The sequence below is a fragment of the Rousettus aegyptiacus genome, unplaced genomic scaffold (assembly GCF_014176215.1).
Source record: "Rousettus aegyptiacus isolate mRouAeg1 unplaced genomic scaffold, mRouAeg1.p scaffold_m13_p_3, whole genome shotgun sequence".
Taxonomy (NCBI): domain Eukaryota; kingdom Metazoa; phylum Chordata; class Mammalia; order Chiroptera; family Pteropodidae; genus Rousettus; species Rousettus aegyptiacus.
The window spans coordinates 117,602,698-117,627,942 of record NW_023416306.1 but is presented as its reverse complement, the minus strand read 5'-3'; the positions used below and the strand labels follow the sequence as shown (position 1 = coordinate 117,627,942).

Genomic DNA, 25,245 nt, shown 5'->3' with positions numbered 1-25,245 from the left:
TATCACTGACTCTGTTCTCAGTAGCTTCCTGCTTTCAACAGGAGCAGGTACTCTCCTCTTAGGCACCTTTCAGGACTCTGATTGCTAAGTGAATCATGAAAAACTTAAGCACTCAGAAAATTTCTTGAGTGACTATTTTCTTAATTCTCTTAAATTAGGATTGTACATACCTAATTTGGTAGATACTTTATTGATAAAAGGAGTGAATTGTGCCAACATGCTAAGAAAGCTATTGTGAATTATGGGTAAGACCCCTTTCTAATTTTTTTTAAAGCAGTCTAATAAATATTTGCTATTTGCTGAAAGGCTTTTTAGAGAATATACTATGTAGTTAAGATGCCAGATTAGATTTGTAGCAGTTTCAAGTTGTATTATTAAATGATATTTTGTTTTCCTAATAGTTATAAAATAGTTTGTTTATTCTAGAGAATATACTGTAATTCAATTTATTTAATTTTTACTAGTTTTTTAGTTAGAAACTAAAGCAATATTTTAACAAGTTTTTTTTTTCTCTACCACTCATGCCCCCAATTGTAGGTTATCCAGTGAATCTAGCAGCCAATGGGCATTAGTGGTACAGTTCTGCAGGCTCCACAATATGAAACTGAGCACATCTTACCTTAGAGAATGTGCCAAAGCAAATGATTGGTTACAATTCATTATTCACAGCCAGATCCATAATTACCATCCAGAGGAGGTAAGCCACTGACCATTGCCAGTTTATCAAGAAGAGGAGGATATTGGAATACTACTTGGATGAAAAATAATGTTCTTTCTTTTGTGAGCACAAAGGCTTTTGTTCAATAGGACACTATTATTTTTACTAAAATTTCAGTGGGTTGATTTCAGACAACGGACTAGTTGACTAGTTGACAAAGGACTGGTCATTAGTACCAAAGAGATGAAGAATTTTATAACTCCACATTGCGTGTGGAAATTCACTCAAAAGCAACAGACAACTTTGTAAAATTGTATGGTCACCTCTGAAACAGTTCAGGTGGCAAAAAACAAATTTGCCTGTGTTTTTTCCTAACATTTTTAGCTCCAGCTAAAATCGAAACTTGGTTGTCAATTTTAATCATCTAATACGTTTTCTAGGTGAAATCCCTTCTCCAGTATTTCGGCCCTGTCCTTCAAGACCATTTAAGGCTGGCTTTTGAGAACTTGTCCTCAGTGTCTAACTCCAGAATGGACAATGATCAATTCTGCATCAAGCCCCTCAAGGAACTCCAGAGAAGCAAAGAAGAGATGACTGATGTTTTTGAAATTCTGCTTCAGTGCTCAGAGGAGCCAAACTCCTGGTGCTGGCTTCTGGTTGAAGCAGTGAAACAACAGGCCCCTGTTCTTAGTGTTCTGGCCTCATGTCTCCAGGTGAGGATCATGAGAAGCCTAAGTAAAGACCCAGATAGCAATAGAAAGAGTGGAGAGGGACAGGGAAGGCTGATAATTAGAGAGGACTTGGGTGAGGGCAGGGCAGGAGATGACAGTAAGACTCTGGCATATGTTTCCAAGGTAGCTGCAACTTCTTATGCTTTTCCAGCTTAGGATCCAGGCCATATAGTTGCATGTTGTGCCTTGACATTTAGTAACTTAAAATAGAGCCTTGGTAGCTGGTTGGCAGTCAGAGAGAAAGATGCTTTGGTAGACTGACTACTACTTTCTCTGAGCTGGGAAGAGGGATGCTCTAGACAGTCCCTTGATCAGCTGTTCTGTGGAGGGTAGTCATGTTTTCTTATACTTAATACTTTCCTGACTTCCACATATATCCTCTCAGTCTCTTGGCCCTTTGACCTACCATACTCTACATGGTTTATAAGAATCCCTTTGTTGTTCATTGGTGTTTGTTTCATGTTTGAAGGCTTTTCAAGCAATTTAACCAATTTAGTGAGGTGACTTGTTCTAAACAAGCAAAAGCTATCTGTAGCATTGTTGGAAACTTCCTCTGTCAGGAAATCCAGGCCTGGTTGTTGTCTTATTTTGAAAAGTTCTTATCCAATGACAGGATGCCAATGCTGTTCCCTGTCTTTGTGTTTGGATCATCACTTCTGTGGAGGACAGTGTTGCAGCTGAAGCAATGGGACACATTAAAGGCTCAGTAGAGGGCCACACTTGGGACCTTGAGGACCTCTCAGTCATTTGGAGAACTTTATTAACAAGGCAGAAGAGCAAAACTCTCATCAGAGGTTTCCAGCTTTTTGTTAAGGTAGTAATAATACTTCATTTCTTTCCTGAGTTTAAAAGGGTTACTTCAAAGTATCTTACACCGACTTTTTTCTGTTCCTATTCCTGGATTTCTTTTCTTTTCTTTTTTTTTTCTTTTAGCCAACAGCAAATAATGGACCTACCATTGATTTAGTAAAGTGCTTTCTAATACATTATTTTAGTCAATTCTCACAATAATTCTATAGAAAGATAATGGTATATGAGGATACTATGAAGTGGTCTTATCCTCATTTTACAGAGTAATAAACTAAGACTTTTACAGAACTTAAACCCAGGGTCTCAAAGTACTTTAGTAAGTTGTGTACTTAAAGTTCAGATCCATCATGTCTAATTCCCAAACTCCTGTCCTCTGACTGAAAAGCTCCCACTAAAGTGATGGAACTGTATGGATTGATGCTAAACAGCAATAGGTTGACGGGTCAGTGGAGCCCATTATCCAGGAGTGTATTTAGAAGTGTCCTAGCACCATCTAGTGGACTGTCTCCTGCTCATGTGTGGTAGACCAGGTGCAGAATAGACAAAAGATGAACTGTTGAGTGGTATACCTGGACTAAGTATCTTTTTCCAAAAGGAAAAAAAAGTATAAATTTAATTTCCTTCCTTTTTAACATGTACAATTTAATTCTCCTATGAAGCTGTTAGTATTTGTTTTTTACTTTAATCTCTTCTTACATTGGCATTATTCATGAGAAAATAGTATTAAGTTCAGGATTTTGTCATTTCATTCAAACTCTTCAAAGGATTCCCCATTACTATTGATGATGGAGATGTATGAACTGTGTATGTTCTTCAAAAATTATAAAGAAGCCGAAGCCAAATTACTGGAGTTCCAGAAGAACCTCGAAACTGTAAGTTGGCGTGATCGTGTCCTTTCTTGCTGATCTGAAATTCCTTATAGTGGCTTGTTGTCTGCTAGTAGTCAGGATGTGGAAGCAGGTGAATATCTGTTACATGACATAATTCAGACTAAATCATTTGTACTGTTTCAGAGATAAGGAGGCAGGGCAGCAGTTGCAGTGGCCTTGCTTATAAACCTTAGTTGCCAGGGATGACAGAAAGGTTTCATCTAATGTGCTGTAACTCTGATCAATATCCTGATGCTGCAGCCAGGCTCACTGGGAAAGTGATTAATGGTATCTGCTACGGATGCTAGAGAGGAGTATGGTGGTACATGGGCCACATTCAGCCAATCCAAAGATAGTTCCAGCAGTGTTGAGTGTGAAAGGTGTTTTACTGCTTTATTCACTGTGACAGAGAATAATGGCTTTTTCCATCAACACTCTTCATGGTCCCTGTCCAAGTGACGCTGAGTCTTGTGTGGTCAATTTCAGGTTTTACCTATCAGATGCTTTCTTCAGGCCTATTTTTCATACTAAGCTAATTAACCATATGGAAAAAAAGAAAGTTATAAAACAGGAAGAGAAATGTGGCTTAGTCCTGTTTGGGATTTCAGCACTTTTGTCTTCTCTACCCCAAAAGAACTCTGATAAATGAGACAAAACTATACACTGATTCTACCCAACAAATATATCACAGTGGAAACTCAGGATAGGCTTTTGCTCTCAATCACATTGGTCTTAATTGTAACGATCTCAAAGTTATTATTTTAAAATGCAGAGTCAGTTATTCAAATATGCCCGAGGTTCCTAAATCACAGAAAATAGAGACATTAATTGCTTTGGTCTATCACTCTCCATGACTGGGGCTAGCAGATATCTTCTTTTTTTTATTGTGGTCAAATACATATAACATTTACCATCTTAGCCATTTTTAAGTGTACAAATCAGTGATATTAAATACAATCACATTGTTGTACAGTCGTCACTAATTCCCACAACTTTTTATCTTGTAAAACTGAAACCCTCTACCCATTAAACAATAACTCCCCTAGCCCTTGACAGCCACCATTCTGGTTTCTGTCTTTATGATTTTGACTACTCTCTACCTCATATAAGTGGAATCATACAATATTTGTCTTTTTGTGACTAGCTTATTTCACTTAGCATAATGTCCTCAAAGTTTATCTGTTACAGCAGATGCCAGGATTTCCTTCCTTTTTAATGCTCGTAATATTCCATGGTATATGTATACCACATTTTGCTAATCCATCGATGGACATTTGGGGTTGCTTCCACATTTTAGCTCTTGTGAATAATGGTGCTATGAACACAGTGTACAAATATCTCTCCAAGGCTCTGCTTTCAGTTTTTTGGGGTATCTATTCAGAAATGGAATTGCTGGATAGTATGGTAGCTATATTTTTAGTATTTTGAGGAACCACCATACTGTTTTCCACAGTGGCTGAACCATTTTACATCCCCACAGTACACAAGGATTCCAGTTTCTCTGCATCCTCACCAACACTTGGCTTATGGTTTTTTGATAGTAACCAATGAGTGTGAGGTGGTGTCTCATTGTAGTTTTGATTTGCATTTCCCTAATGATTAGTGACATTGAGCATCTTTTTGTGTACTCACTGGCCATTTGTATATCTTCTTTGGAGAAATGTCTATTCAAGTCCTTTGCCCATTTTTGAATCAGGTTGGTTGTTTTCTTTGTTGTTGAGTTTTAGGAATTCTCTGTATATTCGGGATATTAACCTCATACCAGATATATGACTTTCAGATATTTTCTCCCATTCCGTGGGTTTGCCTTTTTACTCTGTTGATAGTGTCTTTTTATGCCCCAAATTAAAAATTTTTATGGAGTCCAATTTTTAATTTTTTTCTGCGCCTTTGGTATCATTTAAGAGATTGTTGCCTGCGCCTTTGGTATCATTTAAGAGATTGTTGCCAAATCTAGTGTTGTAAAACTTTTGTCCTATTTTTTTTCTAGGGGTTTTATTGTTCTGGGTCTTATTTTTAGATCTTTGGTCTATTTGGAGTTAATTTTTGTATCTTGTTAGGTAACGGTCCAACATTATTCTTTTACATGTGGCTGTCCATTTTTCCCAGCACTGTTTGTTAAAAAGACTGCTCTTTTCTCATTGAACTTGGCACCCTTGTCAAAAATTATTTGACTGTATATGCAAGGATTTACTTCTGGGCTTTTTATTTTATTCCATTGGTGTGTATGTCTGTCTTAATCCTAATATCACACTATTTTGATTACTGTCACTTTATTGTAAGTTTTAAATTCACAAAGGGTGAGTCCTGTAGTTTTGTTCTTCCTCAAGATTGTTTGGCTATTTGGGGTCCCTTGAGATTCCATATGATTTTAAGATGGGTTTTTTATTTCTGTAAACAACATCTTTGGGGTTTTTATAGGGATCGCATTGAATCTGTAGATTGTTTTGGATAGTACTGACATTGAGACATTATTAAGGCTTCTATGAACATGAGATACGTTTCCCTTTGTGTCTTTAATTTTTTTCAGCACCGTTTTGTAATTTTCATTGTGCGAGTATTTCACCTCCTTGGTTAAGTTAATTCCTAAGTATTTTGTTTGTTTTTGGAAATGGAATTATTTTTATAATTTCCTCTTCAGATTGTTCATTGTTTGTATATAGAAATGAAACTGATTTTTGTGTGTTTACTTTGTACGCTGCTACTTTGGTGTATTCATTTATTCTAAATTTTTTTTTTTTTTAATGGAACCTTCAGAGTTTTCTCAATATAAAATCATACCATGTGCAGAGATAATTTTATTTCTTTCTTTCCAATTTGGATGCTGTCTTTTCCTTTTCATGCCTAAATGCTCTGGCTAGAACTTCCAGTAGTGTGTTGAAGAGAAGTGGTGAAAGTGGGCATCTTTCCCTAGTTTCTGACCTTAGAGTACTGCTTTTGGTCTTTCACCATTGAGTCTGATGTTCACTATGGGTTTTGCACATATGGCTTTTATTTTATGGAGGTAGTTTCCTTCTAGTCCTAGTTCGGTGTTTTTATCATGAAATTATGTTGAATTTTATCAGAAACTTTCCTGCATTAATTGAGATGATTATGTGGGTTTTCTTCTTTCATTCTGTTGATGTGATATATACATTGATAGATTTTTGTATGTTGAACTGTTCTTGCATTCCAGGAATAAATCCTATTTATTAATGGTGTATAATCCTTTCAATATGCTGCTGAATTCAGTTTGCTAGTATTTTGTTGAAGATTTTTTGCATCAGTATTCATAAAGGATATTGGTATGTAGTTTTCTTGTAGTGTCTTTGTCTTTGGTATCAACATTATATTGGTTTCATAGAATAAGCTAGGCAGTGTTCCCTCCTCTTCAATATTTGGGAAAAGTTTGAGAAGGATTGGTATTAGTATTTTAAATGTTTGGTGTAGAATTCACCAGTGAAGCCATAGTTGGCTGAAATTATTGCAATTTACCTTCCAAGTCTCACTACAAAAGTTGCAAGCCTTCTAAAATAGTTGCATCAGACAGATTCTGCCAGTGCAATTGTTATCTAGTGGGGAGACAGATTGCTGGTGCTTTCTACTCTGCCTCCCTCCCTATTTTTTAAGGAAGTTATTTTTTAGATAGTTTTAGTTCACAACAAAATTGAGAGGCAGGCACAGAGATTTCCCATATACCCCCTTTCTCCATGCATGCATACCCTCCCCCATTATTAATAGCACTTAACCAGAGTGGTCCATTTGTTACCAAGATGAACGCATTGAGACATCAAATCACCCAAAGTCCATAGGTTACTTTAAGGTTCACTCTTGGTGTTGTACATTCTTTGAGTATATTTTTGGACAAATGTGTGATGACATATATCCATCATTATAATACAGAGTATTTTCAATGCCCTAAAGATCCTCTGTGCTACACCTAGTCATCCCTCCCCACGCCCAACCCCTGGTTGACCTTTTTACTGTCTCCATAGTTTTACCTTTTCCAGAATGGGGTATAATTAGAACCATATAGAATGTAGACTTCTCATATTGGATTCTTTTATTTAGTAATATGTATTTAAGCTTCCTCCATGTCTTTTCATCAGTTGATAGCTCATTTTTTTTTTTAATGTTGAATAATAATACGTTTTCTGGTTATACTGTAGTCCATTCACTTACTGAAGGACATCTTTGTTGCTTCCACATTTTGCAGTTATGAATAAAGCTGCTTTGAACATCTATGTTCAGGTTTTTGTGTGGACTTAAGTTTTCAACTCCTTTAGGTAAATACCAAAGAGCATGATTGCTGGATCATATAGTATAAGAGTGAATTTTGTTTTTTAAGAAACTGCCAGACTGTCTTCCAAAGAGGCTGTACCAGTTTGCATTTTTACAAGCAATGACTTAGAGTTCCTGTGGCTGCACATCCTTGCCAGCCTTTGGTGTTGTCAGTGTTCTAGATTTTGGCCATTCTAATAGGTATGTTGTGATATGTCATTGTTATTTTAATTTGCATTTCCCTGAGGACATATGAGGATGAGCATTTTTTCATTTGCTAATTTGTCATCTGTATGTCTTCTTTGGTGAGGAGTCTTAAGGTTTTTGGCCCATTTTTTAAATAGAGCTGTTTTCTTATTGTTTGAAGAGTTATTTGTATATTTTGGATAATAGTCCTTTGTCAGATATATCTTTTGCCGATATTTTCTCTCATTCTGTGGCTTATTTTCTAATTCTCTTGACCTTGTCTTTTGTAGAGCAGAAGTGTTTAATTTTAAGGAGTTCCAGCTTGTAAATTATTTATTTCATAGATTGCATCTTTGGTGTTCTATCTAAAAAGGTACTACCATACCCAAGGCCATCTAAGAGTTCTCCTGTGTTATCTCCTAGGAGTTTTGTGGTTTCACCTTTTACGTTTAGGTCCTGCTAGGTATCTTCTTACTTATGCCTGATTGCCCCTGCTCCAGACTCCTACGGAGGGGCAGCGCAGCTACTCCATCCTTGCCTCAGACCTTCCATATATTTTTTCCTTTAACCAGTTCTGTTATCTGCCTGGTATAGTCCCTCTTCTTTGAGCAAAAGAGGTAGGTAAACAAGTAAATAAAGACTAAGAAGTCAAACTCTAATTCAAACTAAAGAAACATGCAACCTGGGGCCATTTTCTTATTAGTATTTTTAGCGTTTGATTGAAATGACATAAATCCAGGCTTCTTAATTGAGATCCTTCTCTAGCAATAGTATAAACTACAGGCAAACTAGTAGAATGAGCTGGGCAATGTTAAGCAAGTCTTTCTAAGTGGGTTTTACATTTGAATTTCAGATCTTCTGAGAAGCCCTTAAGTGAAACACGTCTGGTTAATTTCATAGCAACTCACAGGGCTATTAGTTTGGCTTTCAGTAACTGGGCGTATTTGTGTCAGTTCACTCCATAGTTAGTCTTCAGGTCTCTTTCCCATTTTTTGACTTTGACACACATAGTTCTCTATACCAGAAAGCCCCACAAAGAAACAAACTACACAGCTACTGAGGAGGGCTTATTTTTGTTACTTTTCTGAGCCACACAACTAATTCCTGCCATTCGGAAAGGACCTAAAGAAGCATTTCTCTTTGTGATAGGAGATGACTTTTGATGGTGCCTTTGTTTTTTAGATAGTCCCACATTTGGAGGTTTCAATTTGCTATTGTGAAACCACTTTCACTAACACTTTCTTTTTTTCACAGCTTGAAACAGCAGCCACAAGGGTCCACACTGTTATCCCTGTCCCATGGCTGAAGGAGCAGGTGTGTTTTCTTTTGAAGCTTATGCTGCAACAGTGTAGGACCCAGTATGAGCTGGGGAAGCTTTTACAGCTGTTTGTTGGAATAGAGCATCTCTTCTCTGATGGTAAGACAGTCCTCACGGTCAAATCACTGTTAAGAAGTTAGCTTTTCATTAATGTAATGGCTAGGTGGAGAGCCAGAGGAGATAAAGGGCAATTAGGGGGATTGTTTTATAAACTATATAAATGTTTAACTAATGTACTTGTATAATAATACTAATAATAAAATTAAAAATAAAAGGCAGCTTTCTTAATCTTGAAAAAAATTTAGAAGGACATTCAGGAAATTAAAATGCATATGCTACATAACATTACATTTACAGTCCATAACGGGGTATGAAGAAGTTACAAAACTTCAGCTATGGTTAAAACATTCAAAACATAGCACAACAGGATGGATATAGCATAACACAGAACTATCTACTCATGCTACGTTCAAGTAGCTACGTTCCCCCCTGGCTAGCTTCTACATTACCCTGTCACTATTATTCTTTTCTCTCTGACAAGTAACCTTATAACATGTCGTCGCTGCTCAGGGTCATAGACTTGTATCAGGGGTGCCTAATTCATTTTGAAGGTTTCTAAGATAACTTGTGCTTATTTTTTGCATTGGCGGTCTTTAAGCTTGTTGTTTATTGAATGAAACCATTATTGCCTTACCCTCTTTTCTGCTTGTTTGATAATTTCAAATTTTTGTTGAATGATAATGTTATTTTATAACTAGATCCTGACATTTTTACTACTAGGGTTATTTTATCATATTGAAATTCACAGATGTTCAACTGTAGAACTCAGATTTACACAGAATACTAACAGAATGCTAGGTTCAGTGCCAGTATTACAGGTGGTGGGGCTGATGACTGGGAAAAAAGGGGTATTTCTTAACTGTAGTGTATAGAAGATAACTATATAGACCAAACAGTAGATCCTTTTCATATATTGATGCTTTCATTGATCTTTAATAATTTTAATTCTTTTCATAAATGTATTATTTCCTGTTTTCTTGCTGGCATTCCTCTATCCTTGAAAACTTACAAGAATCGTCTACATTGTTAACATTACTATAATGCTTTTATTTACATTATTAAATTATTTTTATTTTTATAGAATATTTGTGTGTATGTGTACGATGTATGTGTTTAGAGAAAAGAAACATGTTTTTTAAAAAACCTGCGTTTTATATGATGCCAGCAAAGAAACCCAACATGTTTACACTGGTGGTTATTGTGCAGAATGTCTCACTGTCCCTGGAACTGCATAAATTAGATGAAAGTGCAGCAGGTGACATTGGGAGTAAGCTCCTGTAGAGTGATTTTCCCTCCTTTATGGTAGGGCAAACATAAGTTCTACATAGACTGTTTGGGAGTGGGAGCGAACTCAGCCACATAAGTTGTCGGCAGAGAATTCCTATATTACTGATGGTAAGAATTTCCCAAGGACATCAGGAAGAGCTCAGTTGAGTTAAGTAGATAAATGGAGGAGAAGCAAGTGATGCTCCATTCTGAATACAATGTGCAACAGTAGAATTTTGGCTGTTGGCCAACTACAGTTTCAACTGTTCTGAGTCTTAATCCACATGATGCCTGCATTGAATGAATGAGTGAACAATCATAAAAACAAATTTGTTAAAGGTAGGAGAAAAATTCAGAAAGAGATGGAACTAACCTGAATGGATGAAGAATCTTCCCGTGGTTGACTGAGTTGTTACTACATGGTAGGCCACCAACTTTTGCCCTGTGTTTAAAGACGGATGTCTTGATTGATCCACGGGCTGATCTCTGGTTGTTTTTACTGTATAGGTGCTGCCTATGGCTTCCTCTTCTGGTCAACCAGAGTAGGAAAAAAGGTTTTTATTTTTCCTTTAAACACATTATTATGTTAAACATATTTACCTCCTGATATTTAGTTACTCTTGAACTACCATACTGGCATTTTACTGATTAAATGTTTATATCCTCTTCTCTTTGGCACAGGTCCAGATGTAAAGAAACTGTATGTTCTTAGCCAGATTTTGAAGAATACATCCATAGCCATTAATCCTGTAATTATAACCACCTATAGCCTTGAGAATTTTCAGCATGAATGTAAATCTGTTTTGGAAAAACTGGAGATGAATGGACAGTTTGCTTTAGCTAGGAGAGTAGCAGAATTAGCTGAGTTACCTGTGGACAACTTGGTTATTGAAGAGGTAACATAAGTCTTTTATTTAAAATCTTAGTTTTTTGAACTAACATTAAACAAAGAATAAAATGAGATATGCAATTTATAGGAAACGAGGCTTTTACTTTTGATACATTAGTTTTAGAAATGGAAGAGCCCAGGTTGCCCATGATTGAAGGATGAATGCTTTACGTATAAGGTTAGCTTACAGGGATATGCTACAATAATTTTCCTTTGAATAGAATTAAATGTAAGGTGGCTTCTCCTTGAACCCCATTCAATTAGATAAATTTAGAATTGTTTGTCATACCTTAACTTTCAAGATAAAATACCCAGGATCATCTGTAGCCAAGTCTCATGTTCTCTGACTTGATTTGGTTTTTAAAAATACAGTATAGTCTATGGCCAAGCCATCTTGAACGTACCTGATATCGTTTGATCTTGGAAGCTAAGCAGAGTCGAGCCTGGTTAGTACTTGGATGAGAGACCGCCTAGGAATAAGACCAGGTGCTGTAGGCACATGTGTGAATGAATGAATGAATCAATCAATGGTATACCTAGGAAACAATAGCATTTATGATACTTCTTTATCCAGGAAGGGCTGATTCACTTTGTTAAATTTCACAGGTAACACAGGAAATGCAGACCTTAAAACACATTGACCAGTGGTCCCTGAAACAAGCAAGAATTGACTTCTGGAAAAAATGCCATGAGAATTTTAAGAAAAATTCCATTTCAAGCAAAGCAGCTACTTCCTTTTTCTCAGCCCAGGCCCTTGTGGCCTGTGAGTACCCAACTGAGGAGGGACCGAGCAGCATTGAGGAGCGCCATTTGCTGCTCACCCTGGCAGGACACTGGCTTGCTCAGGAGGACCTTGTGCCTGTGGAGAAGTTGGAGGAGCTGGAGAAGCAGATCTGGCTCTGTCGTATCACCCGGCACACCCTCAGAGGATGCCAGGAGGAAATGGAGCCCAGATTTTCTCAACAGATCTCAACTAGTGGTGAGCTTTCCTTTGATAGCTTAGCCAGTGAGTTTTCATTCTCCAAGTTGGCTGCTCTGAACACATCAAAATACTTAGAACTTAATGGCCTTCCATCCAAAGAGACTTGTGAGGACAGACTGGATTGGAAGGAGCAGAAGTCACTAAACTTTTTGATTGGACGCCTATTGGATGATGGCTGTGTGCAAGAAGCAAGTAGAGTATGCCGGTATTTTCATTTCTATAACCAAGATGTTGCCTTGGTATTGCACTGCAGAGCACTGGCTTCAGGGGAAGCTAGTGTGGATGACCTGCATCCAGAAATCCATGCCCTCCTACAAAGTGCTGAGCTGCTGGAGGAAGAAGAACCTCGCATTCCTCTAAGGAAAGTCTCAAGCAGTAAGTAAAGGAAATCAAACTGCCCTGAGTTCTAACTGGTGTATTGGCACTCTCTCCCGGAAGAAAAGAGTCCCTTTTGATGTAATCGTTATACTAAATTAAGGGGATAGCAACTCTTTTTGAGGTAATTCATAAACTAGGTATTAACTAGCCAATGAAGTAGGTAGCTATGTATCAAAATTAGAGGGAATCCATCTGACATATAACTAGTTCATTGAAACTTATTCTATACAAATAATCGTGTTTCTAATTGTACATTGCTAGTGTATAGGAATATGGTTGATTTTTATATTTTTATCTTATTTATCATATTTCTATACACATTAATGTACAATTAACCTTGTATCCTATGACCTTGCTAAACTTGCCTATCCTAGGAGTTTACTCATAGATAGATTCCTTGGGATTTTCTACTGACAATCATGTCTATGAACAGAGACAATTTTATTTCTTTTATTTCTTTTGTTTTATGCCTTTTGTTTCTTAAGTTTCTTGTTTTATTGCACTAGCTAGGACTTCCAGTACGATGTTGGATAGAAGTGGTCAGAGTGGACATCCTTGCCTTGTTACAGGTCTTTGGGGAAAAGCCTTCAGTTTTTCATCATTAAGTATATTAGCCGTAGGTGTTTCATTATATTGAGGACATTCCCTTCTGTTCCTAGTCTGCCGAGTTTTTTTTTTTTTTAATCATGAATCAGTGTTGAATTCTGTCATGTTTTTAGTCAATGTTTTTTGTATCCATTGCTATGATCATGGTTTTTTTTTCTTCTTTAGACTATTAATATGATGGATTACATTAATTGATTTTTTAATATAAAACCAACTTTATATTCCCAGGATAAACCCCACTTGATTATGGTACATTATTCTTTTTGATATATTACTAGAATCAATTTGCTATTTTGTTGTAATATTTTGCATTTATGTTCATGAGGAATATTAATCTGTACTTTTCTTTTGTACCGTCTTTTCTTTTTCTCATTTTTGTATCAGGATAATGCTGGTTTCATCAGTTGGAAAGTACTCTCTCTCTCTTTAAATGTTCAGTAGAATTTACCAGTAAAACTATCTGAACCTGAAGATTTCTCTTTTGGAAGCTTTTTAAATATGAATTTAATTTCTTTCATAGTTGTATGATAAATCAGGTTCTTTTTCATCTTGGGTGAATTTTGGTAGTTTGTGGTTTTTTTGAGGAAACCTTTTTTTCATGCCTTTTAGTTTATTTGAACATTTTTTAAATTTAGTCTTCCATTTTAGTTTCTTTAATTATCTTTGTATAGTTTTGTTTGTTTGTTTGCTTTGGGGATTACATTATTATACATTATTAACTTTTTAGTCTGCTTAAAGTCAGTATTTTACCACCTCAAGTGGAATGCAGAACCCTTACCACATGTAGGCCACTTTACTTCTCTCCCTTTACATCCTAGCTGTCTTATTCTATCTACATACCTTGGAAACCCTGTCAAACAATATTATAATTTTTGCTTTCAACCAAGAGATCCTTTGTTTTTCTTTACCTAAGAATCTCTCTCTTTCACTTTCATTTCTGAAGATTTTGCTGGATTTAGAGAATTCATTATTTTCTTTCAGCACTTAAAAATGTTGTAGCACTTCCTTTTGACTTCCATGGCATATGATGAATAATTTGCATTCATTTGAATAATTTTTTCCCCAATAGATAATGCATTTATCTGTTTTCTTTCAAAAATTTTTTCTCTCTTTAATCTTCAGCAGTTAGATTACAATGTGACTGGGCATATATTTCTTTGGGTTTACCTTATTTAGGGTTCACTGAACTTCTTGAATGTGTAGGTTTGTGTGTTTCACCAAATTTAGGTTGTTTTCAGACATTTTTTCAAATATTTGTTCAGTTCCATGCTCTTACTCCTCTCCTTCTGGGACTGCAATAACATGAATCTTAGAACTTTTATTAGTATCTTACAAATTCCTGAGGCTTTGTTCAATTTTTTCCCAATCTTTTTTTCAGCCTGTTGTTCAGATTGGATAATATCCTCAGTTTCACTGACTCTTTTCTCTGGCATTTCCATTCTGCTATTGAGATTTTTCATTTCTGTGATTTTTAAATTTCAGTTATTTTTCAATTTTAATATTTCCATTTTATTCTTTATCCCTTCTGTTCCTTTGCTGAGACTTCCTGTTTTTCTCTTTATTTCAATATAATTGCTTGTTAGAACATTTGTATAAGCTGCTTGAAAGTATCTGATCATTTCAACATGTGTGTCATTTTAGTGCTAAGTGTCATCTGTTGCTTGTCTTTTCTCATAGGAGTTGAAATGTTCCTGTATTTTTGTATGCTGAGTAATTTTATGTTGCATCCTGGACATTTTGAATAGTAGATTATGAGACTCTGGGTCTTATTTAAATCCTATGAAGAATGTTGACATTTTTTTAGCAGGCAGTTGATCTGTTTAGGTTCAGGCTACAAGTTCTAACTCACTCTCTGCGGACTGTGGGCCTAACTCAGTTCAGTTTTCAAATCTTTTGTGGTACTATTCCAATCCATCCCATATGTGTTCATATTGTGGTCAGTCTGCGACCTGGATAGTGGTTTATCTGTTAATTCAGTTCTCAGAATCTTTGATACACTAGTAAGGGTCAGGTCCACACATGCTAAGCCCAGGAGCGAACCCTGAGTTTATAAACACCTTTGTGTTGCTTTCCTGAATCTCTCCCAACTCCTTCCGGTTCCCTGAGGCTTCCCTTTTCAGTCCTCTAGCCCACAGCTAGAGGTTTAGTTACCCCATTCTGTCATGCGCTTCCTTGACTGCCTGCATCCAGGGCCAACTGACAGGATGATAATGTAAAAAGGAACAGGGGTTCACTCCACCCTCTTGAGACCAGGGCAACTCTAATTCGATAAGGTTCCTCTCTGAGTTTTGACTCTCCCAGTTGTTGCTGTAGCGTCTACCACCACAACCAAAGTTTTGCTTAGCAACTGAAATGAATGGGACTGAGCTGGAGTGGATTTTAATTCTACTGTGCCTTCGAGACACCTATCTAGATGATCCTTGGTTTTTGTGATTTACATCTTCGAATGATCCTGCTGAGTATGTGGAAGATTGACTTGAGGGCAAGGGAAGGCTGGCAGCAGGAGATAGTAACAGCCTCTTTAATGCATGGTGATGAAGGCTGGAATTAAGGCAGTAATTAGAGAGTTTTGGAGATACAGTCAGCTACACTTGGTGACTTATTTGATATAAGGGGAAATTGGGAGTGAGTATGTGTGGAAGAGAGTCTAGCAGTCAGTTCTGGTGATGATGTAGAGAGTTCATTAGGTGGCTTTGAGTCGTTTGTAGCCTCTGAGGCCTTTTAAGTATTTCGGTCTGGGATTTCCTGGAAGAAGGCAATGAAAGTTTAAGTGGGGGCGTAGGCCCTGTCAGAAGTGGTCCCAGACCCAGAGGGAGTCATGAGAGTGCAGTGCATGAAGTTGTGTACAGAGAGGTGGAGTCATAGTGGGCTGGGGAGAGGTCTTATCTTGCCAGCTTAAAGCCTCACTCAGACCTGTATTTGCTTCCAGGTTCAAGTTTGGATAGTCAATCATTTGTGATGCTGCCCCACAGTGATGAAGTGGTGACTAATCTGGAAACTCTGACAAGAAAATGCCTCCATGGGAAGAACTACTGCCGGCAGGTCCTCTGTCTGTATGAACTTTCCAAGGTAGGTGCCAAAGGGTGAGGCCTCCACAGGAAGCTCCCTCTGTCTGAGAGGGAGTGAGGTGGGAAGCTGGAGATAAATTTTGGACATTGCCAAATCAGCCCATTAGGTGATAATCGTGACCTTGTCAGGATGTTGGCCTCTGTAAATCCACCTCTGGGAACTAGTAGGGAGGACACCAGGCCCAAGTATCAGGGTGATTCGAGTCCTAGATGCAGGACGTCAGCCAACAAGAAGTTAAGGCAAGACATTTTGCTTCTCCGGGCCCCCGGTTCTTGATCTATAAATATGACCACGATGGTTTCTTCTAGCCCCAGTATCTTAGGTTTTGCTTCAGGATTGTTTGGTGCTTTCCATAGGAGAGAGAGCCCAAAGTAAATTTTAAGATAAAATGGAACATTATGAGCCTAAAGACAGGAGCCAGAGCAGCCAGGAATTGTTCGTGGCTTTGTGCTGATCAAAGGAGAAAAACGGTAGACTTTTAAGTGAAGTAGAAGAGCACGTGAAGTAAAGCTGAGCACTAAAGCCCTTTGTCCGAAATAGGGCTCAGAGACTTTAGAACTGAAAGGTTTCACTGCTGCCGTGGGAACAACATGGAAAGGCTCTTGCCTTTTACTCAGATTTCTCACATTTCATAACATTTGAAAAGCTCAGTGCTCAACACTAGATAAATACCTGATGCTTTCTAAAGACAAGCCTTTCTCTTGCTCAGGTTAGGCTTGTTGTGAAACAATAGAAAGGGCTAGAATACAGTGCTTGCTTCTTCTAAGGTTCCTGCTCAGGGTGAAGGATCTTTAAGCTCAGAAAGTGATGAAGTCTGTTTATATAAGAATTCAGAAAAAGCTAGCTTCTTCCTGGCTCCTAATGATAGCTTCGACTGACTTTGCCTTCCTTTCAGGAGTTGGGCTGTTCCTACACAGACGTTGCCACCCAGGATGGTGAGGCCATGCTCCGAGCAATCTTGGCTTCTCAGCAACCCAACAGATGCAAGCAAGCCCAAGCCTTCATCAGCACCCAGGGCCTTGAGCCAGACACGGTGGCTGAACTTGTGGCTGAAGAGGTGACCCGGGAGCTGCTCTCCCCGTCAGAGGGAGCAGGTACCCTGTCGTCCAGGCCCCCTAGTCTTTCAGATCATTTTCACAAGTTCCCAGTGCTTTGGATGATATGTTCATATACATCCCGCGTGCTGCCCTCTCAAGTAGCCAGGTTGCACTTGTTGGAAGAACACATTGCATTTGTTTTATAATTATTCTGTGCCTTTCTCTGAGCTAACGAATGCCTGCTGTCCCGTAAAATGACTACTAGGCCAAGGTATTTGAATTCAGCCAGAGGCCAGCTGCACTGGGGGCTCCTCCAGCATCGTCTCTTGGTGCCCAGGCTTGGAGAGAACAGGCCTCTTGACATAAGCCTCTTTCTCTCAATTCTCTCAAGGTAAAATCAGTGCCTTTCTCCACATCTTTTTGTACAGGACATAAGCAGATGTCCACCCCAGCAGAGGAAAGCCAGACATTTCTTCAGCTGACCACTTTGTGTCAAGATCGCACGTTGGTAGGCATGAAGTTGTTGGATAAGATTTCCTCCGTTCCCCATGGGGAATTGTCTTGCAGTAAGTTCTTGACCTTTTTCTTACCTGTTTTGGGCCCAAGCAGGTCTTTAAGAAGTCTTTGAGTTAGTCTTTCTAAAACTCTTTTTAAAGTTCTTGGTAGGAAGCCTTAAGTTCATTGAAGAAAATTTAGAAAATATATGTGGAAAAGCAGCCCCAAATTTAAAATCACACAAAAAGGTAACTTTTAAATATTTGGCATATTTATCTTATTTTTCTCTTATATCACCCTGCAAAGTGGATTATTATCCCCATTTTAGAAGGAAACTGAAGCTTAAAGAAGTTGATTAATTTATAGCTATTAAATGGCAGAGCTGGTATTTGAATCCAGTCTGTGTGATTTAAAAGCCACTCACTTTTCACAATGTCTAGTTCATCGTAGGCATTCAGTAGTATGTATCCTGCCGATCTTTTTCTATGCAAGTCTATAGGTTTTTATTTTTCAAAAATGGCATTATACTGTATATACTATTTATTTATATGCTGTCATTAAGATTTTTCCATGACATTGAATTTTCTATATCATTTTAATGGTTACATGTTATTTATTTCTCTGTGTATAATTAAAAATTACCATATTGTGGGACCTTTAGATTGTTTCCAGTTTTCCACTGTTCTAAAACACTCTAACTAACATCCTTATAGGCAACTCTATGTGCACATCCCTGATTATTTACCGATACATTACTGATTCAAGAGTATGCCCATTTTTAAGGATAAATATATATTTATAAATTCATTTCTCACTCCTACTTAAGCATTTTGAGAGTACCATTTCCTGGAACCCATTTCACTTTGCAAATTTGATAGATCCAAAAAAGTCATTTTACTGATAAAATAAATGGAAATTTAAAAAGGTTGAACACTTTTATTTTAAAAATAGCCTTTATCTTTTCTCAAAGTTCAGTTCAACACACAATTTTGAACTGTGTGTTGCCTGGTACTCTGAAAAACCAGGGATATGCTGAACAAGTTAAGCAGCAGTCCATAGCGCCCACAGACTAGGAGTGTGATACACAATAAGAGCCAGACTGTTGGGGTCAAGAAAGGTTTTTGTAAGACTTGCCCAAACCAAGGCCTAAATGATTAGTTGTCAAGACTGTTCAGTAGTCAGTATATTTGGGGAGGGCTCCACAGGTGCCAGTGCCCAGAGGACACAGTATGTATTAAGGCTGGGAATCTTTTTTCTATCTTTAACATTGCAGGTATTTTCCCCAGCCTTTTAATTGTGCTTATAGTGCTTGCGTGTGATAGTTCTAAATTTATATATAGTCAAATCTTTCATTAATCTAGAAAGCCATTAGAAGTGCAAAACATCATATTGTGCTTGATTAGGCCCTAAGACTTTTCCACTGAGACACAGAGAATGCCCTTGGATTTGTTTTGGCAGGTACTCCATCATTTTTTTCTGCGGAAAGTTTCTCCATCTTTAGAAAGCAAGGGTTCCTTATTCTCATCTATAGGGCCTCAAAAGGTCACTATGCAGTCACTACATGACCATCTTTGAGGGAAGATGACGCTATCACTGAGAGAAGAATGTAGACACCACCATGGAGCTGTCCTAAAACTGGGGCTCTGGGAGGTCAGGGATCTCAGGGGACCCACAAGACAGTCTTCTGCAGACAGGCTCATCTGTACTGGGCCCCTTCACCCTATTGCCAGGCCCAGAACTAGACAGTGCACAATGGCCAGGGTTCACAATCCTATCTTACCAGTTCCCCACCTAACCAGCTACAGAGCTGCTAATCCTGGCCCATCACTGCTTCACACTGACATGTCACATGGAGGGCATCATCAGAGTCCTGAAGGCCGCCCGGCTGCTCACAGACAACCACTTGGCTCCCAACGAGGAGTATGGGCTGGTGGTAAGTAACTCCCTCATCCCCACCTTCCATCCTGAGGAAACCTTTGAGAGAGCAGATAGACTGGGGACCAGTTCAGAGCTGAGGTGGTCTTAAGGAATTTTCCCATCTGGATATCATGACCTATTTGGTAGCTAGCTGGACAGCTCAGCCCTCTGGCTCCAGGTTATGATTTATCAAAATCAGACTGTTCCAAAGGAGAAGTTGAGAGGATCTCTGCCAGGCTTAAGTGCTGTCAAACCCACCTTGCCAAAGCAGTTAGGTTTTTTAGAGGGCTTCAGACAACTGTATTTCCCCCCAAAACAAAGTTCAGACCTACCTTATCTCTGAATTGAAATGAGCTGACAAGCCAAGCCTCTTGCCTCCCCAAATACTCTAGGCTTGAAACTGACCCAAGTGGCTGAGCAAGCCGTTGGGCACTGCAATAAGGAGTGGTGAGAAGGGCAAGAGTGCCTGCCCAGGAGGATGGCACTCCAGCACTTGACAAGTCACTTTTAGAGACAACAGGAAGGAACAGCTCAATGACTAGCATTTCTGAATCCCCCAGATGCATGCAGCCCTTTACTGGGCACATGGGAGAGGGAGCTCTAAGCATGGGAGCCTGGCCATTAGCCCTTCTCCCTCTGGAGCTTGGCATCTGAAAGCAACCTTGATGAGAGTAGTGGTCTGGCTTGGAGAACTCCAGGCGATGCTGATGCAGGCTGTCCTCTCCCTTTACAGGTGCGTCTTCTCACTGGCATTGGAAGGTACAACGAGATGACATACATATTTGATTTGCTGCATAAAAAACACTACTTTGAAGTGCTGATGAGGAAGAAGTTGGATCCGGTAGGTGTACAGTATTTTGAGTCCAGATGACATGTACTATTGACATTCAGGAGTCTCAGACTTTCTTGGGAATAATCTCAGTCAGGGTGGACCCCTGGGATATGGAGGGAGGAAATTAAGGACCTCCGTAGGATATATACTGTAACCAGTTAACTTAAGGTTAGAGTTCAGACCAGGTATAATGTTGACAGATGCTAAATAGTGAAGAAAATGAGTTTGTGTACTTCCATCTCAGCTCTGTCACTTGTCTCTACTATCTGAACACCTGTGACAGGAGCAGAGAACCTTTTCTGAGAGCCATGAATGGATTGACCAGCTCAGAAGGCCATGACTGAGAGCTTTTAGAGTGGAAAGTTTTCAAGGGACCGTGAAAAAATGTGTTGCTGAGAGCTATTAGGAAGTGAATGCCAAGCCTGGGCCTGGAAAGCTGTGGAGCTGTTCATGACAACCAGGAAGGAGGCTTGGAAGCAAAGGCTTGACTTGTCAGGCCTTTGGGCACTTGTCTGTCCTCAGCATGCTATGTGACACCTAGCATGTCACTTACAGAGCCTATTTCTAAGTCATTCATTTGGCTGATTCATTGCTTCAGCCCATTTCACCGAAGATTTTAAAATGGTACTCTTTTGGCTTCTAGAAACTTGGGCCCAGCCAAGCAAGATTAAGAAACAAAGGAGAAAAACATGTCATGGACACCTTTATGGTCCCTCAGAGAGTATTTAAATTATTTTTGAGGCATTTTTGTTTCCGCATTTAAATATTCTTTTAATAAATTTTTTCCTGTTTACAAAAGTAATGCACATTCAATGTAAGACACTTGGAAAACACAGAAAAAAGTCCTCTTGTGTCTATCTACCATCTGGAGACAGCCACTGCTAACAATTTGATATAGGCCCTTTCCTTGCACATGTACCCATAAACATATATACATACGTATTCAACAAAATTTTTGTCATCTAGATATGAAATAGCCTCCTTTTCTCACTTAGTAAGCATGTCATGGATATTTCTCAAATCAACATCAGTTTTAATGGCTACTATATGGTATTGTCTTTGCCCTTATTTTGGACATCTGGATTATTTCTAATTGTTTGGCATTAAATATCTTTGTTATATCCATCTTAGTGCTTTTCTTTGCTTTCTTCAGGGATAGATTCCTAGAAATGAAATTGTTAGAATAGCATGTGTGCACATTTTTAAGGCTTCTCTCTCCTGACAGGTTTTACCGTTCACACTTTCACCAGCAAAGAGCATGTACCTGTTTCCTTATACTCATAAATAGCATATATTCATTTTTTGTCTTTTCCTTTTTCTTGGGAGGTTTTAAGGAACTTTCAGCACTAAGGGACTTAGCCATCACTTCCTGCAGTGCAGTCCCTGGTTGAGACCTTGGTATTTCCTTTTTTTTCTTGGCAGAGTGGCACCCTGAAGACGGCCCTACTTGACTACATCAAACGTTTCCACCCTGGGGACAGTGAGAAGCACAACATGATTGCCCTGTGCTTCAGCATGTGCAGGGAGATTGGGGAGAACCATGAGGCAGCTGCTTGCATCCAACTGAAACTGATTGAGTCTCAGCCCTGGGGTGAGCAAAGGTCACTGCAGTACCCCCAGGGCAGTGATGCTGGCCAGGGAAGGTTCTTAGGGCTAAAAAAAGGGCAAGAGTGCATGAGATTGACTAGTACCCACCTCATCTTCTAACAGCCATTCAGTGGAGCCCAGCTGGGCAGCTAGGAGAGGGAAGGAGACTTGGATGGAAGACATTCGTCCTTGTAGCCTGTGCATCCAGGATGTCATCTGTTAGTAACCAATGTATTGATGCTGTATATGCCTGTCTTGATGTTTCAGAGAGAAATGAACTAGATGAGGCACTGAATCCTACTCTAGAGCATATGTGCTTCTGGTTTGATACCTTTTACATAAGTAAGACATAACTGCCTCCCTGTGAAAACGAGCTGGGATATTTCTAGTCCAGCCCACGAACACTCTTGAGTGGAAAGTAGCCACTTTGGGAGTCAGACACACTCAACAAGTTTCCTTTACTCTCCTGCAGAGGACAGCCTCAAGGACGGGCACCAACTGAAGCAGCTGCTGTTAAAAGCCCTGACTCTGATGCTGGATGCAGCAGAGAGTTATGCCAAGGTAACCATAGCCTTATTCTGGACTGGCTTTGGAGCTTGGTGTCTATTGTAGGGATCATTTTGTCCCTGGGCTCTTCCAAATGAAAGGGTAAGGAGTCATGGGCCAACTAGGGACTGAAAGGGTAAGTTCATTACTGGAGTGTTCAAAGAGATGATGGCAAGTCTTTACCTGTGCCTCCCTCTATCTTTGTCCCTCAGGACTCCTGCGTGCGACAGGCCCTGCACTGTCACCGGCTCACCAAGTTGCTAACACTGCAGATTCACTTTCTGAACACTGGCCAAAACACAATGCTCATCAACCTGGGCCACCACAGGCTGATGGACTGCATCATGGCCCTGCCTCGGTTCTACCAGGTGAGCAAGAAGAAAAAATCTAGCTGGCACTGCCAACATTCTCTCTCCTGCTGTTCCTCTCATGGGACTCAGAGGTTGAGTGACTTCCTTAAGGTCTCAGAGCTAGGGACAGAACCAGGACAGTTCTGTTCTCCTTAGCTGTCTCACATATGAAATTGCCTTTCTATGGTAGTGTGTCTTACTAGCATGTTGTGTGGACAAAGATTGAATAGTGAGACACACTGTTAGGCCAGCAGAGGCTTTTGCTCCTTAGTGGTTCAGAGGAACATCTGTTAGTGACTCTGTAAGCATCCCTTTGCCCCAGCATTTTACATAATGGTGCACCTGGGTTAGCATAGGAGTCAGGGCTTCTGGCTCTTTAATGAGGGATGGTTATCCAGGAGTAAGCCCTTTCACTGTTCTTTACACAGCTGTTAGTGGGAAAATATTGTTTAATGAACCCATTGCAAGGAAGATTAAAAATACTGAAGAAAGGTTTTAGGGGTTGAAGGGAAATGTCTAACAAACACCAAACTTTCCACCAATTTTGATACATAGAGCCTTTGATCACGATTAGTAATGCTCACATTCACTGTGAGTATACAGTACTTCTTTTTTCCAGAACAATGTGCCTTCAGTTACATCAAATAGACTCTAATGGTGTCCTTATTCCCTCCATCCTTTTAAGGCTTCTATTGTAGCTGAGGCCTATGACTTTGTTCCTGATTGGGCTGAAATTCTATACCAACAAGTGATACTTAAAGGGGATTTTAATTACTTGGAAGAATTTAAGCAGCAAAAGTTAATAAATTCCAGTGTATTTGAAGAGATTTCAAAAAAGTAAGTACTAAAATGCCTCTGCTTTAGGTAAGGCATGGGTAAAAATTTTATGGCTAAGGATAACATGCCTATAGATTACCCCTCTGCTAGGGATGACAAAGAGATGTCAGGAAACCTCAAGAGAACAAGATTTTTAACAAATTTATGCCAACCGATGAATGAGAAGTTTGCTTATGGTGTTTTATACTTATTGTGGGAGGACAGCTACTCAGCTTGCCTGAGGTGCCAGAAACTAAACATCATAGGTCAAACTTTGGAGCACTAAACTTATTCTAATTAAGGTGAACATTAAGACATGTTTTTAATAAAGTAATTTCAGTATTCATCAGGTATCCCCTAAAGCTAGTCTTAGATAAATTCTAGACTTTATCTAACATCTCCTTTGTAGGGATTCATGTCAGAGCTAACAGCCCTCACTCAAGATACAGTACCTTAACCTGTACATTCTTATGTTTGTCTAGATGTAAACATCAACAACCTACTGACACAGTTGTGAAAAACCTGAAGAAGTTACTTACATATTGTGAAGATGTCTACTTGTATTACAAGCTGGCATACGAACACAAATTTTATGATGTTGTAAATGTGCTTCTGAAGGATCCACAGACAGGTTGCTGTCTAAAGGACATGCTAGCAGGTTAGATGGATTCAATGACATGAACATGGTTACTGCCAAGTTGGTGCCTGTTTTCTTATACTGAAATGAGGTACTGACAGCTGTTTGTGAGTGGAGTAGAATAATGCATTTGGGATCTTTGTTTTCCAAGTTATAACACCCCAGAATTGATCATACCAGTCCTTTGTGAATAGTGGGTAAAGAATGAAAGTTTTCACAAGGAAATTCCTATTTCAAAAGTGATTGTTCCTCTCTTGGCATGAAAAGCAAAAGTTCCATCTTCCTCAGGCTGGCTTCTACTTTAGGAATGATAAAATATTGATTAAAGAATACCTGTGCCTGTAGATTCCAGTTTCAAAGGAATTTAATATTATTTACACAGTGAAGGAACAAATGATACATTTTCATTAGTTAGAAACTGATCTCTATAATAAAATAGATTTTAAATTCAGTGCATGTCATTATCAACTGCTAAGGAAATCTTAGCCCTTGTCAGCCTTAAAACAATCTTTATTTGCTGTAATTATTGCTGTGTAATCACTACTTTCTGTTAATTTCTCAAATAATTTAGATGGTCCTGTCTTCCACTTAGTGGTCTACAGAGCTTTGATTGAGGCTCCTACTTTGTAAGAGAATTTTAAAACATTTTTTTGTTCTGTCTCTACTTTTGAGTGTGGTAGTTTAAAAAAAAAAAAAAAAAAGACCCCAACCACAGATTTGGTTAAATTGCTTAAAATATGGAATAAAGATCAATCTATGCTTATAGCTATAACCTGAGTTATAAGCTCAGTTACTCCAAATAAATAGTTTTTCTCGGTACTTAATTAGGCCTTAGTATCTAAATAACCAAATAATTTTCGCCAAATAAATAAGAGGAAGGCAGCCCTATGCCTTTGTTGTTCTAGGGTAACACTATTAAGGGCCTGGCAAATCATTTTTGTTTTAA

At 38.7% G+C, this 25,245-nt stretch overlaps 1 protein-coding gene across 6 annotated transcripts in view; it reads left to right on the top strand.

Moving 5' to 3' along the window:
* The window catches only part of SPG11 (SPG11 vesicle trafficking associated, spatacsin), a 63,696-nt gene extending 38,625 nt beyond the window's left edge, over window positions 1–25,071 (top strand). For 3 of the 6 annotated variants that reach the window (XM_016136193.2, XM_016136192.2, XM_016136191.2), the window contains 17 exons: window positions 538–697; window positions 1,099–1,371; window positions 2,003–2,203; window positions 2,964–3,071; window positions 8,769–8,931; window positions 10,840–11,054; window positions 11,654–12,404; window positions 15,943–16,082; window positions 16,978–17,176; window positions 17,548–17,685; window positions 19,414–19,547; window positions 20,265–20,372; window positions 21,786–21,954; window positions 22,423–22,511; window positions 22,709–22,864; window positions 23,532–23,683; window positions 24,145–25,071. In XM_016136193.2, the coding sequence (XP_015991679.2) occupies window positions 538–697; window positions 1,099–1,371; window positions 2,003–2,203; window positions 2,964–3,071; window positions 8,769–8,931; window positions 10,840–11,054; window positions 11,654–12,404; window positions 15,943–16,082; window positions 16,978–17,176; window positions 17,548–17,685; window positions 19,414–19,547; window positions 20,265–20,372; window positions 21,786–21,954; window positions 22,423–22,511; window positions 22,709–22,864; window positions 23,532–23,683; window positions 24,145–24,325 (3,337 nt within the window). In that variant the 3' untranslated portion in view covers window positions 24,326–25,071. Of the gene's footprint in view, window positions 1–537; window positions 698–1,098; window positions 1,372–2,002; window positions 2,204–2,963; window positions 3,072–8,768; window positions 8,932–10,839; window positions 11,055–11,653; window positions 12,405–15,942; window positions 16,083–16,977; window positions 17,177–17,547; window positions 17,686–19,397; window positions 19,548–20,264; window positions 20,373–21,785; window positions 21,965–22,422; window positions 22,512–22,708; window positions 23,684–24,144 lie in introns of those variants that run through there. The other 3 variants (XR_001595794.2, XM_016136194.2, XM_036238823.1) reach the window with 3 other exon arrangements.
* Window positions 25,072–25,245: the final 174 nt, after the last annotated feature.